Genomic DNA, 19,595 nt, shown 5'->3' with positions numbered 1-19,595 from the left:
CTTCCTATTTCCAGTAAGACCCAAGTAAAATAGTAAAAAGAAAGCAGAGCTGAGGAGCTTAGTCTGTTTTGGGTGAAGGCAGCTGGTTGTCGGTATGCAGAGCAGGAATGCATGTAAGTGTAGATCATCTGATCTTACCCGTCGGATCTCTTGTGACTTGATGATACTGTTTTTTTGTTGTAAGTCTGAGAAAACCCTGTGTTTCAGTGTCTTAAGAGACAATGATATTCTGACTCTGTTTCCTACCTGAGGTGTATTTGGATACTCCTTAGATCTTCAAGCTAATTGCTAGGACCAAGACCAAAATTTTTTTTTCATACTTATGTTTGCCTTTTGATTTGATTCATTTAAATATTTTCAGCATTATTCTCACTCTCAGTACATTTCCCCCAGCTTGAGCTAGTGTCTTCAGTCATTTGATTTTTCATTTTTTTAAAAAAACATATTTTCCATTTTCTTGATGTGATAGTTTCTTACACTTTGTGATATTCAAGTTGATGACTTTTTATGTCTTATTTCTCAGATTATACACTAAGCCTAACTTCTGGTTCCTAGGTAAGTCAGTAATGTTGTATGCAGCAGAAATGATACCTAAACTAAAAACAAGGACACAAAAAGCAGGAGGTGCTGACCAAAGTCTTCAACAAGGAGAGGGAAGTAAAAAAGGGAAAGGAAAGAAAAAGAAGTAACCTAGTATCAGCATCAAGTATGTGGTACTACTGTAAGAGACATGAATGGAGACTTCTGATTTGTATCAGAGGGAAACAGAAGCTTTTTGTTTGCATCATTTAACTGAACTGTGAACGCTTGTGCCTCTCATCTTTATCATCGGAGTTGACGGTGAAACATTTACATCAGAAGTTTGCATCTCGCTTTTATGCCGTATAAAAGAATTTTTTTGTCTTTCAATGCAGTTTTTTTGGAAGAAAGAATATTTTTAAATGGACAAAGGACTGTACAATAAGTTACTTGAAATGAGTTACTTGTTTCAGATAAATTTCAATTCGATTTAAAATAAACATTTTGTCCACCTTTTAAGTTAATGAAATAAAATTTGAAACTGACTTTTGCAGCTTTTGCTTATGAATGAATGCTAGGAGAGGAGAGGTATTAAGAATAAAATATGTAGTGAAAGTTTCCATAGTGTGAGTCTAAAACTAGAAGAAAGTGGTAGGTCCTCTTGTGGGTGGGGAACAGGGGAGTCTGTAAAAAGCCAGTCTGTAGATCATATTTTAATCTGTTACTGTAATCGAATCGTTCAATTCTTGTTTTGACATGGAAAGTCCTGGATTTTAAGCTTTAAATTTGCTTATTTTGTAGGTTTAAGAACATGATTTTCATGGGAGTTCTAAAATTAACTGTACTTCAGCACCTTGAGGTACACTTTCCTTCAAGAAACTAAATTGGATTGGTGCTTCTGAATTTATTTCAGAGCAGTTTCTGAAAGTAGTGATTTTGAGCTATCCTGATTGCTGTTCTTTCTGAGGCCTGGTTTGGCTCTTCCTTGAATTCTGCAAGCTACCTCTTATTTTCAGTAAATTCCATTTTCTTTAAGTGTGTGTTGTTTTTTTTTGTTTGTTTGTTTTTGTTTTTTTTTTTTTGAGATAGAGTTTCACTCTTGTTGCCCAGGCTGGAGTGCAGTGGCGCAATCTCAGCTCACGACAACCTCCGCATCCCAGGTTCAGGTTCAAGTGATTCTTCTGCCTCAGCCTCCCTAGTAGCTGGGATTACAGGCATGTGCCACCACGCCCAGCTACTTTTGTATTTTTAGTAGAGAAGGGGTTTCTCTGTGTTGGTCAGGCTGGTCTTGAACTCCTGACCTAGTTGATCTGCCTGCCTCGGCCTCCCAAAGTGCTGGGATTACAGGCATGAGCCAGCTGGCCTGTTGACCTTTTTTTTTTAATTCTTAACAATTTCTGTTTTATAGTGAACATAATAGTATAAGAGTTTACATATTTGACTTACAGATAAATCCTGGGGAGAGGGGAGTATGTGTAAAACATAATTCAGAGCAGCCTTCTTTGAGAAAGTGGGTGTGTTTGGCTGTGTAACACAACAAGGGAATGTGTTTGCTGTGTAACAATGAGGGACTTAAGCAGGAGATTTTTGTCTCATATGTTAAATCCAAGTGAGGTTGCTGTGGTTGTTGGTTTAGCTCTCAGTGATGCCTTTTTTGTATTTTTCTGCTCTACTGTTCATGACATATTTCTAACACCTTTATGATTGTTGTTCCTGCTTGTAAAAGGGCTAGTATTTACGTGAGTGCAAGGCAGGAAGTAAAGGTAGCTGTGCCAGCCACTTCTGGCAAGTAGTTCTCCCACCTCAGCCTCCCAAGTAGCTGAGACCATAGGCATGAGATTTCTCAGAATTCCTCCCAGCAGGCTTTCACTTAGTTTAGCTGTTGAGAACTGTGACACGTTCATCTCTAGCTGCAAAGGAGGCTGAGAAAGTGAACACAGCAGTCCTCCTTATCCTTGGGGGATGCATTCCAAGACTCTGAGTGGATCCCTGAAACAGCAGATAGTACTGAACCATATATATACTATGTTTTTGCCTATTCATATATACCTGATATGGTTATCTGCGGCCCCACCCAAAATCTCATCTTGAATTATAATCCCCAAATCCCTATGTGTTAAGGGTGGGGCTAGGTGGAGATACTTGGATCATGGGGGCAATTTCCCCTGTGCTGTTCTTGAGATAGTGAGTCTTATAAGATCTGTTGGTTTTATAAGTGCCTGGCATTTCCCCTGCTTGCAGTCACTCCATCTTGCCGCCCTGTGAAGGTGCCTGTTTCTCCTTTGCCTTCTGCCATGTTTGTAAGTTTCCTGAGGCCTCCCCAGCAATGCGGAACTATGAGTCAATTAAACCTGTTTCCTTTAAAAATTGCCCAGTTTTGGATATTTCTTCATAGCAGCATGAGAATGGGTTAATACATACCTATGATAAAGTTTATAAATTGGACACAGTAACAGATTAACAATAAAATTAGAACAATTACAACAATATACTGTAATAAAAGGTATGTGGAAATTGTCAGTCTCTCTCAAAATACTGTGCTATACTCACCTGTTTTGGGACCAAGGTAACTGAAACAACAGAAGTGAAACCACAGATGAGGGGTGACTACATAGCTTTTTCAGTCCTAACAGCCAAGGCAGCTAAGGAAGAAAGTAGTTGAGAACGCATACTGGGCCAGGTACAGTGGTTCACACCTGTAATCCCGCACCTTGGGAGGCTGAGGCAGGAGGATCACTGGAGTCCAGGAATTTGAGACCAACCTGGGCACCATAGTGAGACTCTGTCTTTACAAAAAATAAAAGAATTAGCTGGGCATGGTGGTACTTGCCTATAGTCTTAGCTACTTGGGAGGCTGAGGTGGGAGGATTGTTTGAGCTCTGGAGGTGAGGCTGCAGTGAGCCGTGATCATGCTATTCCACTCACCTCAGCAGAGCTGGACCCTGTCTCAAAAAAAAAAAGTATACTGTGGTAGCCAGCTTAAAAGATTTGTCACAGAAAGATGGTTGAAATCTGGAAGTGGTTTAGTTTGGGGGCAATAAGGATTGTCAGTGCTATATTTTGAATGTCCCCTCCAAAATGCATGTTGAAATTTAATTGCCATTGTGATGTTATAGAGAGGTGGAACCTTTGGGAGGTGATTGGGCCATGGGGGCTCTGCCCTCAGGAATGGATTAATGTTACTATCTCAGGAGTGGGTTTGTTATAAAATGGAGTTCAGCCAAATTTTTCTTTTGCTCTCTGGAGCACACCCTCTTTGTCCTCTCACCTTCCACCATGGGATCACGCAGCATCAAAGACCCTTGCCATATACTGTGCCATGCTCTTGGATTTCCCAGCTCCTAATCATGAGCCAAATACACATTGCCCAGGCTGGTGTGCAGTGGCGTGATCTCAGCTCACTGCAATCTTTGCCACCCAATTTCAAGCATCACCACCACGCCTGGCCAATTTTGTATTTTTAGTAGAGACAGGGTTTCACCATGTTTGTCAGGCTGGTGTCGAACTCCTGACTGCACATGATCTGCTCGCCTTGGCCTCCCAAAGTGCTGAGATTATAGGCATGAGTCACACCACACCTGGCCTCTAAAAAAATTTTTTTTAATTACAAACTTTTATACTTAGGAGGCTGAGGTGGGAGGATCACTTGAGGCTGGGAGGTTGAGGCTGCACTGAGCCGTGATTGTGCCACTGCACTTTAGCCTGGGTGAAAAAAAGAGACCTGATTCAAAAAAAATTTTTTTGTCTGTTTTAAAAAGATTACAGTTTTCACTTAACAACTGGCAAAAAAAAAAAAAAAAAAAAAAAAGTTCACTGATTGCACCAATTGCAGTAATGTGAAGAAACGGCAATATATTGTTACAGCAATAATTCTGAAATCTTAGTGTTTTATGTTGCTGTAACAGAACACCACAGACTGGGTAGCTTAAAAAATGAATAGAAATTCGCCAGGCGTGGTGTATCACGAGGTCATTAGGTCAAGACCAGCCTGGCCAACATGGTGAAACCCCATTTTTACTAAAAACTACATAAATTAGCCGGGTGCAGTGGCAGGCACCTGTAATCCCAGCTACTCGGGTGGCTGAGGCAGGAGAATCACTTGAACCCTGGGAAATGGAGGTTGCAGTGAGCTGAAATCGTGCCACTGCACGATTTCACCGAGGCTGTTCTCATACTCCTGGGCTGAAGCAAGCCTCTCAAGTGGCTGGGACTAGAGGTGCATGCCACCACACCTAGCTGAAAAAGGGAATCATAATGTAGATGTTGAAGTGCTTTTTGTATTTATGAACTGTGTTCACATCCTGTACTCACTTCTTAAGGAATCTGTTATCAAAATTATATATAATTTTAAAAGCCAGCTAGTTTTAATAGTGTGTTTCTGTTTTAGGCATTAACTTCCATCTGTAGAAGAAGAGGATTTAGTTTTCTTTCTCTACCATATGCTTGCATAGTTCCTGTCTTCCTGTCTTCCCAGTCTACCAATATATTTCATAATTTAACCACTATTCAGAGTTTCCATTGTTATACATTCTGTTCACAGCTCAGTCATGTAGTACACTTGCTACTAAAAGTGTGGTTTAAGGACCAGCAGCACTGGCCTCTGGTGAAAGATTGTGAAAAATGCAGTATCTCTGGCCCCAGCCCAGAATTCAGATGTGTTCAATGAGATCCACAAATGATTCTTTCTTTCTTTCTTTTTTTTTTTTTTTTTGAGGTGGAGTTTCACACTATCACCCAGGTTGGAGTGCAGTGGCCCAGTCTCAGTTCACCACAACCTCTGCCTCCTGGGTTCAAGCGATTCTCCTGCCTCAGCCTCCCGAGTAGCTGGGATAACAGGTATGCACCACCATGCCTGGCTAATTTTTGTATTTTTAGTAGAGACAGGGTTTCTCCATGTTGGTTAGGCAGGTCTCGAGCTCCCAACCTCAGGTGATCCGCCTGCTTTGGCCTCCCAAAGTGCTAAGATTACAGGTGTGGGCCACCGCACCCGGCCTTCTTTTTAACTTCTTTAAGCTCTTGTAATTTGCATGTTTCCTTTTTCTAGCATTCTATTCTCAGTTCATGGATGTAATTTATTTCTCAGAAGGTGAGATTTATAGTCTTCTTGTTTCCAAGTTCCTTTTTTTTCCTTCTAATTTTATTTTGATCCCTATCATGTTAGTAGCTTTGTTTTGGTTGCTGGTGTTTAAGATAGAAGGACCAAAAGGCTGATTATAAGTTGAGATCTGCCCCGGGTGCTGTGGCTCACACCTGTAATCTCAGCACTTTGGGAGACTGAGGCAAGAAGACCACTTGAACCCAGGACTTCAAGACCAGCCTGGGCAACATAGGAAGGCTCCCTCTCTACAAAAAAAAAAAAAATTAGATGGGCCTGGTGGCACATACCTGTAGTTCTAGCTACTCTGGAAGCTGAGGCGGGAGAATCGCTTGAGCCCAGGAGATTGAGGCTGCAGAGAGTTGTGATCATGCCACTGCACTCCAGCCTGGGTGACAGAGTGAGTCCCTGTCTCAAAAAAACAGAAAAACCACAAAAGTTCAGAGTGGCTGGATATGGTGGCTCATGCTTGTAATCCCAGCACTTTGGGAGGCCAAGGCAGGTAGATCTCTTGAGCCCAGGAGTTTGAGACCAGCCTGGCCAACAAAGGAAGAGTCTTGTCCTCATTACTAGTCTCTACCAGTGGTTCTCAACCCTGGCTCCATACTAGGATCACCTACAGAGTTGTTAAAGCATACTGGCACCTGGTTACCATGGTAGACTAATTAAATCAGCACTTTGTTAGAGGAGGCAGAGATCATTTTTGAAAAGGTCCTCAGATGATTCCAGTGTTCAGCCAGGTCTAGAAACCTCTTTGTATTAAGATACAAAGATAGCATTTACCTAACCCAGTGGTTTTATCTCAAAGTGCAGTTCCTGGACCCACATTGCCTGGGCTGTTTAAAAATGCAAAACTTTCAGCCCCACCCCCGACTTCCTGAATGAGAATCTTAGAGGACAGTAATCTACTTTAACAACACTCGTCTCCATCCCCATCCTCCATCAGTTCTGATGCACACCAATTTTTTTTTTTTTTTTTGAAATGGAGTTTCATTCTTGCTTCCCAGGCTAGAGTGCAAATGGTGTGATCTTGGCTCACTGCAACCTCTGTCTCCCAGGTTCAAGCCATTTTCCTGCCTCAGCCTCCCAAGTAGCTGGGATTACAGGAATGCACCACCACATCCAGCTAATTTTTTGTATTTAGTAGAGACAGGGTTTCACCATGTTGGCCAGGCTGGTCTCGAACTCCTGACTTCAGTTGAGCCCCCCACCTCGGCCTCCCAAAGTGCTGGGATTACAGGCGTGAGCCACCGCGCCTGGCCCACACCAAAGTTTTTGGGAAGCATCGATCTAACCAAGGAAACTCCTAATTGTGTATGTTGTAAGATTTTGAGAGTTAGTGTTCTAGCAGTGAGCCAGGAAAACTTTTAATGTCATTCTCAAATATGTTTACTTTCCAGCCATGCTATATAGAACTGTAATATTTGATGGGTAAAGATCTGAATTGTACATGTGTTATTCTAAACACCATAATTCTAGACATGCAGACATCAAAAAGCAGATGTTGGAGACCCTGTGGACCAACGCACACCTTCAGAAGTAGGTTTTGTTTTTTTGTTTTTTGAGACAGGGTCTGGCCCTGTCGCCCAGGCTGGAGTGCACTGGCACCATCTTGGCTCACTGCAGCCTTGACCTACGGGCTCAAGTCCTCCCACCTCAGCCTCCTGAGTAGCTGGGACTACGGGCATGCTCCACCACCCCCCGCTAATTTTTTCGTATTTTTTGTAGAGATAGGGTCTCACCATGTGGCCCAGGCTAGTCTTGAACTCATGCACTCAAGCAGTCCACCCACCTTGGCCTCCCAAAGTGCTGGGATTGCAGGTCCAACAGGCCAGAAGTGGGTATTTTTATCAAAATTCTCAAGTACTCCTTTTCTTGATCTCTTCTGAAAACAAGTACAGCATAATTTGGAGGCACATGTAAAAAGTTTACTACATCAAGGCCAGGCGCGGTGGCTCACGCCTGTAATCCCAGCACTTTGGGAGGCCCAGGCGGGCGGATCACGAGGTCAGGAGATCAAGACCATCCTGGCTAACACGGTGAAACCCCGTCTCCACTAAAAAATGCAAAAAATTAGCTGGGCGTGGCGGCGGGCACCTGTAGTCCCAGCTGCTCGGGAGGCTGAGGCAGGAGAATGGCGTGAACCTGGGAGGCAGAGCTTGCAGTGAGCTGAGATCGCACCACTGCACTCCAGCCTGGGTGAAAGAGCAAGACTCCGTCTCAAAGTTTACTACATTAAAATGCCTGCAATACACTATCTTGAGTCATAGGAGACTTCTTTGTGTGTAACGCAATACACAGGTGGAAAAAAAAAAAAACCGTGGATTCAGTTTCCTTTAAATGTAGTGCTAATTATTGGTAGAAACTTTTTGAGTTGGTATGTTTTCTTTAGGGCAGGTCTTTTCCTCTGGTAGGCAGGAACCACCAGGAGAAAACTACAAGCCATGTGAGGAATAGAGTTAATAAAGAACAGTGTTTATGGCTCATTTATCTGTATTTTAAAACTTTGCTTAAATAATTCTGGGTTAGGAGGAAAGCCCCATAAAATAAAATGAAATATAACAGTTAAATGAGAAGTGAATTTTATTTACATCTATTTCCATTCAGTGTATCACATCTTAAGGGTAGGTGATAACAGTGTGAAGGGTGTGCTCATTTTCTTCACCTGTGGGTAGAAGACTCTTCCCCAGAGTAGCAGTTGTTAATCCAAATGATTGAAGCCTTCAGGTAAGGGAATAACTGCTGCAGGAATTCTTTCTTGAAGAATTTAAGCTGTTTGATAGGAATTCTGTAACTACATACCTTTGAAACACTATTCACATTCAAATAAACTCGTTTTCTAGCCAGACACAGGCTCAATTAGTTTTTTCAAACTCTAGCCAAGGCAGTGTTTCATTTGGGAAATCATGTGACAGAACTGCTCAATTCATAACTTCTCCTGCTGTTAACATTTACACTTAGACTGCCAACAACAGTTAAATTGTGGTCTCAAGGGAACAAAAAAATTGCATTCAGAATACAGTATTTTTAAACTAATTTTAGCCTGTAAGTCATTATGAGCAATAGTAACTTTTATACTCCCTCATCTTGTCTGATAATATATTCTATATGCTGTCAATCTGATTATATAGTCTATATGCTAGAACTTGCTAATTTTAATTCTGCCACCAAGAAAATTATACTTTTATTTATGGGAAAAGGATTTAAATACTCCTAGGTATGTAAAAAAATGTGTTTTAATCTAAAAGTGATTTTTCTCGCAAGAACAATTTTGTTTGCTTTCGACAAAGTTTTAAGTTTAATAAAATGCCAGTAATCACCAGTTTGCCTCCCCAAAATAAATGCTCTGATCCATATTAGAGTGATACTGTCCCTTAGTATTGGTATCTTTAATATTTTTTACATCATGAGATATCATTATGATCTTACCTGTTATCTCAAGGTGAGCTAATCATCTTTATTTGCCTTAAAAAATACTGTACTGGCTGGATATTTAATCTTGTTAGTTTAGTTATACACTTGTTTTAGTCTAGTTTAATTCAAAAGGACTCTAACAGTATGGTTTAAAACTCAGATTTTCTAGTCCAGACAAATTGCTCTAACGATTTGGCAGATCAATGGAGACATCCATTTCAACTTTATTGTTCTGTACTTACTATGTAGTCATGTGCAGTTTATCAACACAAAGAATACGGATGAAGGCATTTAAATGGACTACAAGTGACTCTGACTTGTAAACTAGGGAAGCCTCTTGTGTTTGACCTTAAAGGCCAGAGAAAAACTGAAGATAGATTGACTTAACTATTGCCAAGCAGATTATGGGTTATACTTCCTTTCATTCTCCCACAATTGCTCTAAGAGCTAGGTGTCGTCATTAGCATGTTGTTGCTAATGATATAAACAAGAACATACATGTAATCAGAGGTGGACAAATCTTCAGAAGTTCCTTAAACTTGTTTAAAAAAGAAGATTGGGAAAGAAGACTAAATCAACATGTTTCTCCGCTTTGAAGATAAAACCAGAAATGGTTTCCATTGTAGCATCTTGACAATAGACAAATATGTAAAGTTTATAAGTAGATAAGACAGTATTACTAGTTCTTCAGGGAACTGAGAGTTACAGGTTACTGATGTGTGTGTGTAAATTTCCTGATTTATCACTAGAGTGACTAACTGCTTTACAAAGCTATCCTGGTATTCATATGCCATGTACTAGGGAAACAACCAGGCCAATCTCCATTCGATTTCATTTCTCATTTTGTTCATTTGCATATTAATCACATATTTCCTAAAGTATTATTTAGTAGACCACACCAGCACAATGGTTCCTCCAGCTTTTGGCAGGTGGTCTTACTGTACAGAAGTTATAAATGGCACATACAACCTTCCCCTCCTCCCTCCCCATGAGCATGATGCATGTTGTAGTCAGACAGTAACATTTCCATATGTACATGTGCACAAATACATTAAAAACATTTCAGAATTATATAAAATTTTACATTACATGAAGTAGAACCATAAAGATTATCCTAAGTGTAACTACAGAGAAAATGCATGCAGGGAGAGCCCAGTAAAGTACACAGCCTGTGGGGTATATAATTTTATTTTAAGTTTATATTTCCTGCAGGATAGTAACATACATCTTTTCCTACCCAGAGGCAAAATACATTTTCCAAAAACTTGGACACTGCCCACTGCATTAAGTTTAAAATGCTCCCTATGTATATAGACAGTAAAAGTAAGCAAAGAAACTTACAACACATTCCAATCTTTATCAAAAATGTTTTCAAGGCAACATTATTAAAATAATTATACCACGGTCCCTAATGTAACATCAAGCTCTAGTAGGAAGGTACAGAGAGGGCAGGAAGTTTCCATCCAGTCTGGTTTAGGTGCTCTTCTTTTCTTCACCCAGTAAATTCACGGTGGCTTTCTTGGCTGTTAGGAGGGAAAGAAATATATATCAAAACTCTTTGGAATGCAAGCTTTGTGCCTAACGTAGCTACTAGATAACAAAATTTGGATGACTCATGTTCGGGTGCGATCATGTTGGGGTTTGTGGTCTGGGCTAAGGGGGTTTCCAGGAAATGGAGAGGGTACCTCTTAGAGCACAAATCCTAAATACTTGAGCAAAATACTTGACGGTCATCTAGCCTAGCCCCTTGTCACCTAAACTGTTTGCCCTCTGTTCTCCTTTAAGCATTAAAAGAAGCAGAGATTTCTTAAGGGTAGTATTCAAATTCTAGTTTGTATCTGTGTGCTTGCCTGTAAGATTTCACTTATCAATATATTATCAATCTGATGACAACTAGGTCATCATATTTATCCCATGGTGACAAATCACAGAAGTCCTCATTCCTAGCACTAGAAATATAGTCATCCCTTGATACATGTGTTTGGGAGGGGAGGGACGGGGGGAGAGGACATTAGTTCCAGGAACCCTACAGATACCAAAATCTGTGAGTGCTCAAGCCCTGAAAGGGAATGGCATACATAGTATTTCCATATAACCTATGTGTTTCCATACACTTTAAATCTCAGCCAGGCATAATGACTCATGCCTGTAATCCCAGCACTTTGGAAGGCTGAAGTGGGAAGATCACTTGAGGCCAGGAATTTGAGACCAGCCTGGCCAATATGAATGGTGAGACCCCCACCCCTCACCTCTATTTAAGAAAAAATACCTAATGCAACATGAATGCTATATAAATTGTTGTTATACTAAATTGTTTTTAAAATCTGTATTTATACTCTTACTGTGCCACCATTCTCTCCTATGAGAAGAGTTTGCTCTAAGTCTTTGAGTTGGTGACAAAACACTACATTCATCAAGAAAATATTCTGTCCAGATGTGGTGGCTCACATCTATAATCCCAGAACTTTGAGAGGCTGAGGTAGGAGTATTCCTTGAAGCCAGGAGTTTGAGATCACCCTGGCCAAAACACAGTGAGAGCCCGTCTCTAGAGAAAAATAAGAAAAATATATTTTCTTACGTCTGCAGGAGACCAAGCCTTCCACTTTCTAATTACCAAGTGGCTGGAAATGTGCTGTAAGAACCAGTGCAGTGTGTGAGATGGAGGGGAAAGGGGTTGTCTGGAAGCCTCCAGGGCCCCCTGTGAGATTTTACAATCTGCAGCTGTTCTTGATGGAGCCCAGAGTCTTAGTGATGAGAGCCAGGGAGTCCCTTCTTGTCCACCAGCTGCCTGACAGCTGCTCTCCCTTTGCTCAATTAAAATTACCGAACCAAGTTCACAGCAAAGGAGAAACTAGTCCTCCCCTTAACTAACCCTTTGTAAAACAATTCCTAGTTAATCCAAAAGCTTTGAGAAAGTCTAAAATGTGTCAGCATGTAAATTCCTCCTAACTTATTTTAATTCTCATGCCCCTATTTAGGAATGTATCATACCAAAGTAAGATTGGATTTTAAGTATTGATATCTAAGAGAACCAAGAGGCTAGAAATGTGGGTGAAGTGAGCCGAGATCATGCCACTGCACTCCAGCCCGGGCAACTGAGTGAGACTGTTCAAAAAAAAAGAAAGCTGGCAATCCTAAAGTGGGAGGTTGTTAAGACTACAAGTTAGAAAATACCTAAAACATATTGAAGTAGACTGGATTTGTATACCCAAAAATAGGAGTCCAGAGAAGAGAGGTATGTGAGGGAGAAATGGGGAACATACCACCTCTGGGGCATCAGTGCTGCTGGAGAACTCTCTTGGGATTTTACTTCCCCGTGGTCAGTCTACCTCACAACTCCCATGTCTTAACTACCACAGAGCTCTAAAAAAAAAAAAACAACAAAAACCTTTCTCCAATTTCTAAAACCCTTGAGTCCCTCTGGAGCTCAAGACCCATCATCGGCAAAATCTATATCCTCACTCATTCCTCCAAATGTTTCCTTTACCTTCTTGCTCTTAGAGAAAGCTGGCTGTGCCCTGAGGACATTGCTTTCTCAAGTGGTGGCTGTCTCTTTCCTCCCATGACCCTAGTACAAATGGATCTGGTAGGTATTGTTTTTGTTCTTCATTGCCACTTTCAGAATCTCATCATCAGATTATATTATCAAGTAGCCTTCCTTTTCCCTGTCATCCCTGACTCTTGGGCTACTCTGTCTTATTTCTTGAAGATTTTAGCTCCTAACTTAATGTTCCTTTCTAACACTACTCCTGTTGTTTATTTATTTATTTATTTATTTATTTATTTATTTATTTAGAGACAGGGTCTCACTCTGTCACCCAGGCTGGAGTGCGGTGATGCCATCTCAGCTCACTGCACCCTCGACCTCCCAGGCTCAGGTGATCCTCCCACCTCAGCCTCCTGAGTAGCTGGGACACTGGTACGCATCACCACATCTGGCTAATTTTTGTGGGTTTTTTTTGTTTGTTTGTTTTTTGTAGAGATTGGGTTTCACCATGTTGCTCAGGCTGGTCTCAAACTCCTGAGCTCAAGCAATCCACCCACCTTGGCCTCTCAAAGTGCTGGGATTACAGGTGTGACCACTGCACCTGACCTACTACTCCTATTTTAATTATTGATGATTTTAATATCCATGTAGACATACGTGATCTTCTAATATCCTGACCTCTTAATTTCTCCCCTCCAATAACCCTTATATTCCACCCTACATATGGCACTGACTCCCAGGATACCTGTTAGTACCAATGCTACAGTCCCTCCATAATCTTGTATTAAGCATCCCACTCACCCACCATCATCTTTGTAGTGCACTTTTTTCTTTGTAGTGTGCTCCCCACCCCCCTTTTTTTGCTCATTGTAAATGATGATAAGAGTATTCCTGTTATTATCCTGATTCAGGGTTCTTCCACCACCACTTCCCATCTTACTCAGGTTAAATTCCATTGTCAAGCATTAACCACTCCACAGTCCCACTCTCACTTCATAGTTGCTGGAAATCACAACCTTCACACAACTCTCCACCTACTCTGCAGCTGTACCCATGTAGCTGAGTATGGCTGGAGAAAAACATAAACAAGAACTGGTTTCCCTATAAATTCATGAACACAAATCTCAAGCATGCCTTTAACACTGCCTGGCAGTCACAGGACATTGTTCCAGTCCATTTACTCTCCGACTGTCCTAGAGGGGCTGGCACACTGCAGCTACACTCGCTTATGTAGTGTCCATGGCTGCTTTCACACTACAATGGCAGAGGAGAGTAGCTGCAACAGAGAACTGATAGCCATGAAAACATTTGTTATCCAGTGAAACCCCGTCTCTAGTAAAAAATACAAAGAACTAGCTGGGTGAGGTGGCCGGCGTCTGTAGTCCCAGCTACTTGGGAGGCTGAGGCAAGAGAATGGTGTAAACCCGGGAGGCGGAGCTTGCAGTGAGCTGAGATCCGGCCACTGCACACCAGCCTGGGCGACAGAGCGAGACTCCGTCTCAAAAAAAAAAAAAAAAAAAATTTGTTATCTGGCCCTTTACAGAAAAAGTTGAGCAGTCCCTCTCCTTCCCAACTATTTCATACATTCTCTTTCCACTGTCTCCTTCCCCATCCTCTCTCAATTGGCCTTCTTTCTTCCTACCTTACTGAGATATTTGAAAAATGAGAAAGTCACTTCTGTAGGCTCCCATGGTCCCATGTGCTCACAGCATACCATAAACCCTGATTTCCCTGCTGTTATCATAAACTTCCAGCTCTTCTGACCAGTCCCTCTACTGGATACTGGATCCTTCCCTGGTCAAGGACAGAGCTCCAGCAATTCACCCTCTCACTCCTGTCATCATTTTTTGCTCTGTTGAATTATTCCCATTCATTTTCAAACAGGCTTTGTTTCTCTACCTTAAGAAAAAAACTTTTAAAATTTCAGGACCCTAATTCCTTCTTCCAGTTATAGTCCCATTCTTCTGCTCCCCTTTGCAGGAAACTTCTCAAAAGAAAGATCTATATTCTCTCATCCCTTTTCTCTCATTCTCTCAAATCCATTGCAATCAGGAGTTTGATACCACTCCACAAAATCTGTGTTATCAAAATCACTAGCACCTTCCTCATTGCTAAATCTGCTCATTTCTCAGTCCTTATCTTACTTGACCTGTTGACAGCATGTAACATGATAGATCACTTCTCTTTGAAACACTTTCTGTTCTTGGACCCAAGGATACCACACACTCACCTGGCCACTCCTTATCAGTCTGCTTTGCTGGTTGCTTCTCATCTCTCCAGTCTCTAAACCTTAGACTCCCCAGCGTTAAGTCTTTGGACCTCCTCTTTCCTAACTACACTACCTTCGTGATCTCATCCAGTCTCATGTTTAATATGTATAAGCTTGTGGCCCCCAAATTTATGTCCCCAGTCCAGACCTGTTTCTTGAACTCTTGACACCTGTATCCAACTAGCTGTTTGATCCTTGTAGGTATCTAACAGACACCTCAAACAAATGTCCAGGACTGAATTCCATATCCCCCCGACCTGCCACAACCTCCCACCCCAACAAAACCTATTCTACCCAGTCATCTCCAGCTCAGTGGCAATTTTATCCTTCCATTTGTTAAGGCTAAAAAGCTTGTCCTTGCCCTTAACCCTTCTGACCCATGCCCAATCCATAAGCAAATCCCATTACTTCTACCTTTGAAATATATCAAGAATCTGATACTTCTTACCTCCTACTGCTACACAAAGAACCAAGCCACCATCGTCATCTCCAGTCAGATCACTGCAAAAACCTTTTAACTATTCCCCCAATTTCCTCCCTTACCCCCCTTCAGTCTGTTCCTAATACAGTGGCCACAGGCATCTTTTTAAAACACAGGACAGATCATTTTGCTCCTCTGGTTAAAATTCCCCAATACCTCCACATCTCACACAGAGTAGAAGCCAAAACCTTTACAATGGCCTATCACCTGCAACCTGTCCCACCTCGTCTCCTGCACCTCTCTAGATCACTTCTTCCGTTGCTCCCACCTCAGGACTTCTGCATATGCAGCTCATTCTGGAGTATGATTCCCCATGGTTCTTTCCTTTACCATTTTTTTTTCTCTCTCTCTTTTTATTTTTTTTAGGGGGGACAGGGTTTTGCTTTGTTACCCAGGCTAGAGTGGCACAGCTCACTTGCAGCCTTGACGTGGGCCGAAGTGATCCTCCTACTTCAGCCTCCTGAGTAGGTGGGACTACAGGCTTGCGTCACAATGTCCGGCTAATTTTTTAACTTTTGTAGAGAGCGGGTCTCCATAGGAGACCCCGTCACAAACAAGCTGGTCTCAAACTCCTGGCCTCAAGTGATCCTCCTACCTTGGCCTCCCAAAGTGTTGGGATTACAGGCTGAGTCACTGTTCCTGATTCCTTTACTGCTATTGAGTGTGATTCAGTAGAGCCTTCTGGTATAGATTTCCTAAATGTCTCCATTTAGAATAATAAGCATCCCTCCAGTCCTTGGCCCCCCCCCCCATCTTTCTACTTATTTTTTCCCTATATTATCTGCTAAATATACCATCTAATTTTCAATTTTACTGCCTATCTCTCAACTAGACTATAAGCTTCATTAATTCAAGGAGTATGGTCTCTGGTTTGCTGGTTCACTGCCAGTGTTATGAACATGCTTGGCACATATTAAACACCTCAATAAATAAATATTTATTGAGTGAATTAATCAGAGCTGAGAGTGGACATTCTTTTGTACCCATAACAAAAATTGAACAGCATACTGAACCGATCAACCTGAACTGAATTAGGCTGGCTGTCAGGGCCTCCAAAGTACTACTTCTGTCTGGTCACCCTGCTGCTATAGCCCTGGCCAGCTAGGCCCTGCTGTTCATGGTGCCGGCCCAGAGAGGACCCAGCCAGGAGATGCTGAGTGCTGTGTGGGGGTAGGGAACCCCAAGGAGAAGGCGCTGAGGAGGACACTGAAAAACAGGGTTAGCAGCTCAAACTGCCAGAGACAGAAGGCAAGCTCAAATGAGTGACCTGAAACAGCAAGTGGTAGATTTAGAACAGAACCAAAAATTTTTGCTAGACAATCAGCTTTTACAAGAGAAAATGCATGGACTCATAGTTGAGAACCGTGAGTGAAGGCAGCACTTGGGGATGGAGGCCCTGGTTACTGAAGGGGAGGCGAAAGCCAAGTTAATTCCATCTATTTGATGCTTGACATCCCTAACTAGGCAGTGAGGGTAGACGTTAGTTGTGGTGGGGTTGGAAGTAAACATCAACTACCTTCCCAGTATGATATCCTGTTGGGCATTCTGGACAACTTACCCCAGTAGTGTTCTTCAAATGTCCTTCCCCAGAGTCTGCCAGCCTGGAGCAGCTCCCAGAGGTCTACTCAGAAGGACCCAATTCCTAACCAGCCTCCCTTTCTCTGTCAGTGGGGACATTATCAGCCAAGCTTGAAGCTATTAATGAACTAATTAATTTTGACTACATATATGCCAAGCCCGTAGTCTGAGACAGAGAGTCAAGCTAATGTGGTAGTGAAAATCAAGGAAGCACCTCTCAGCCTCTCAGAGAAAGATCACCCGGAATTCGTGGTCTCAGTGAAGGAAGACTTTGTGGAAGATGACTTCATTCCAGACCAGGGTATCTCCAATCTACTTTCATCCAGCCACTGCCCGAAGCCATCTTCCTGTCTACTGGATGTTTACAGTGACTGTGGGTATGAGGGCTCCCCTTTCCCCTTCGGCAACATGGCCTCTCCACTTGGTGCAAACCATTCTAAGGAGGAGACTGGCCAATGAACTCTTTCCCCAGCTGGTTAGTGTCTAAGGGGTGATCTAATACTGTTGCCCTTTTCCTTGACTATTACACTGCCTGGAGGATAGCAGAGAAGCCTGCCTGTGCTTCATTCCAAAGGCCAGAGAGTCTGCAGTCCTAGAGAATTCCCTTAACGTATTTATCTGTTCAAATGTCATAGAGAACCCCAAGTATTGTGTTTTGGCATGCAGTCCAAGGTATTTGATATGTTACTATAATTCAGAACTACAGCTTTTGAGGTTGTACTTTTTCTAAAGAGTGGTAGTTTGCCCTAAATATTTATTATGTGAGGGTGATTAGAGAAGTGTCAGAGTAGACATGGAATTCATGAATGGCTATTTATCATTTCTCCTCCCCCTTTTTGGCATCCCAGGCTTGCCTCTAGTTTTAGGTCCTTTAGTTTGCTTCTGCAAGTGGAGAGAACACCTACCTGAGAGGGCTCTTTTCCCCTCATGCACAGTTCAAGTAAAGATCAAGAATTTTTTGTAAAATTATAGAAATTGACTGTGTAAATGCTTGATGGAATTGTTTCCTGCTAGTATAGCTTTTGAAAGGTGCTTTCTCCATTTATTTAAAACTACCTATGTAATTAAAAAGTATAATGCAAACAAATAAACAATTAGAAGAGATGTACTTGCATATCAATATAGGTGATTCTCTAAAATCACTGCCTACCATGGAAAGTCATTTTTCCTAATGTTCTGACTCAATGCTACATTAAATGTGGCATGGAGGAAGAGTCTTGGGAAAAGCTGAGAACTGTAAGTGTTCTCAATAGGCAAAGACTTTGTAAAGAAATCCCAGCGTAATGGTGGCATTTGGCTGAGGGGTGCTGGTAAGACAAGAAGGCCAGGAAGCCTGTTATTTAAGCCCAGTGTGTCACATCTCCTCTCACATGTGGGGCCATATTGTTCCTGAGTCTTACCTTCTTTAGTGATGGCATCTGCAGTCTCTTTGGCCTTGTCTTTAAGGTCCTTGACCACGCTGTCCATCTGGGACTCATGCTTCAGGAAGAAAGGACGGATGATGCGCTTGTAGAGCAGTTCAGCCCCATTAGAAGGGCTCGGGGCCATGCACCACAACAGGAAGCCACACTGCAGAATAAGAGCCAGCATGGGTAACAGGAGGGTGGAGGGGCACGTTCTGAGAATACACACTGTCTTTTACTATGGGGATGGGAAATGCCTCTGGTATTTTCTCCAAAGGCATTACCAGTGTTTTCTGCAGGTTAAAGGTGGGCTTTCTTTAAAAACATGATGAGTAATGAGCTGGTAAGGAAAAGCTGAGACTAAAAAACAAAGGGTAAAACACACCAGGCCGGGCGCGGTGGCTCAAGCCTGTAATCCCAGCACTTTGGGAGGCCGAGACGGGAGGATCACAAGGTCAGGAGATCGAGACCATCCTGGCTAACATGGTGAAACCCCGTCTCTACTAAAAATACAAAAAAACTAGCCGGGCAAGGTGGCGGGCGCCTGTAGTCCCAGCTACTCGGGAGGCTGAGGCAGGAGAATGGCGTAAACCCGGGAGGCGGAGCTTGCAGTGAGCTGAGATCCGGCCACTGCACTCCAGCCTGGGCGACAGAGCGAGACTCCGTCTCAAAAAAAAAAAAAACACCACGTCCAGGAGCTTAACTATCTTCCTAACTTGGACCACTTTTTAGTATATAGCTGTAAGAAGCTTTCATTAATCATAACTCTCAGAAATCAATTAAGAAAATATAGTACTTATCTGCATGCATAAAGCCCTATCCAGATAAGCCTAATATCTAGGAGGCTTGTGCTTGCTAGGCTTACCTTGGTAAATTTATCACATTTGTTCATCCTATTATAGAAAAAATACCTTGTCCATTCTTGAATTCTTCCTTTGGTGGAACCTCAGTTTTTGGGTAGATCTTTAGCCTTCAAGGAATCTTTACAGCTGTTCTTCATCTTTCATCTTAAATGTAGTTATTATTCCTAACTCCTCCTTTACAGCTCTACTTTGCCATTGAGATTTTTTTTTAAATTGACAAATTTCTGCCCTAATTACTTAAATAAGGATTTTTACACTATTTATGTCCAAAAATTTTTTACTGTTTATTCAAAAAATACCAACTTGCCACTTCAAGTCATCCATGCAATTTACTCCTTTTTAAGATAAAAAGGAAAAAAAAAAAAAGAAGGGAATATTCAGAGTAATCTGCCCAATTCCCTAGAAAGTTTAATAAACAATATGCTGAGTTATTTTAGTTTAAAAGATTTTAACCACATTTTATTCCACACAGCCTAGGTGACTCTA

General features: G+C 41.9%; 2 protein-coding genes and 1 pseudogene across 3 annotated transcripts in view; 2 read left to right on the top strand and 1 right to left on the bottom strand.

Moving 5' to 3' along the window:
* LOC105499962 (signal recognition particle 19) overlaps positions 1 to 19,595 on the top strand; it is a 28,908-nt gene that overhangs the window by 5,611 nt on the left and 3,702 nt on the right. Inside the window, exon 5 of one of the 2 annotated variants that reach the window (XM_011772853.2) lies at positions 556 to 1,064. The exons of the other annotated variant lie outside the window; for it this stretch is intronic. Within the exon in view, the coding sequence (XP_011771155.1) occupies positions 556 to 689 (134 nt within the window). The 3' untranslated portion in view covers positions 690 to 1,064. Of the gene's footprint in view, positions 1 to 555; positions 1,065 to 19,595 lie in introns of those variants that run through there. 2 annotated transcript variants of the gene reach the window in all.
* Positions 9,858 to 19,595, bottom strand: part of LOC105499967 (receptor accessory protein 5) — a 43,674-nt gene continuing 33,936 nt past the window's right edge. The window contains exons 4-5 of the mRNA XM_011772865.2: positions 18,244 to 18,412; positions 9,858 to 10,551 (exon numbers count right to left, since the gene is read on the bottom strand). Coding sequence (XP_011771167.1) covers positions 10,502 to 10,551; positions 18,244 to 18,412 — 219 coding nt within the window. The 3' untranslated portion in view covers positions 9,858 to 10,501. The remainder of the gene's footprint in view (positions 10,552 to 18,243; positions 18,413 to 19,595) is intronic.
* LOC105463174 (uncharacterized) lies at positions 12,606 to 18,244 on the top strand (annotated as a pseudogene).

This window comes from Macaca nemestrina, chromosome 6 (genome assembly GCF_043159975.1).
Source record: "Macaca nemestrina isolate mMacNem1 chromosome 6, mMacNem.hap1, whole genome shotgun sequence".
NCBI lineage: Eukaryota > Metazoa > Chordata > Mammalia > Primates > Cercopithecidae > Macaca > Macaca nemestrina.
This window is presented reverse-complemented; position numbering and strand designations above follow the sequence as displayed.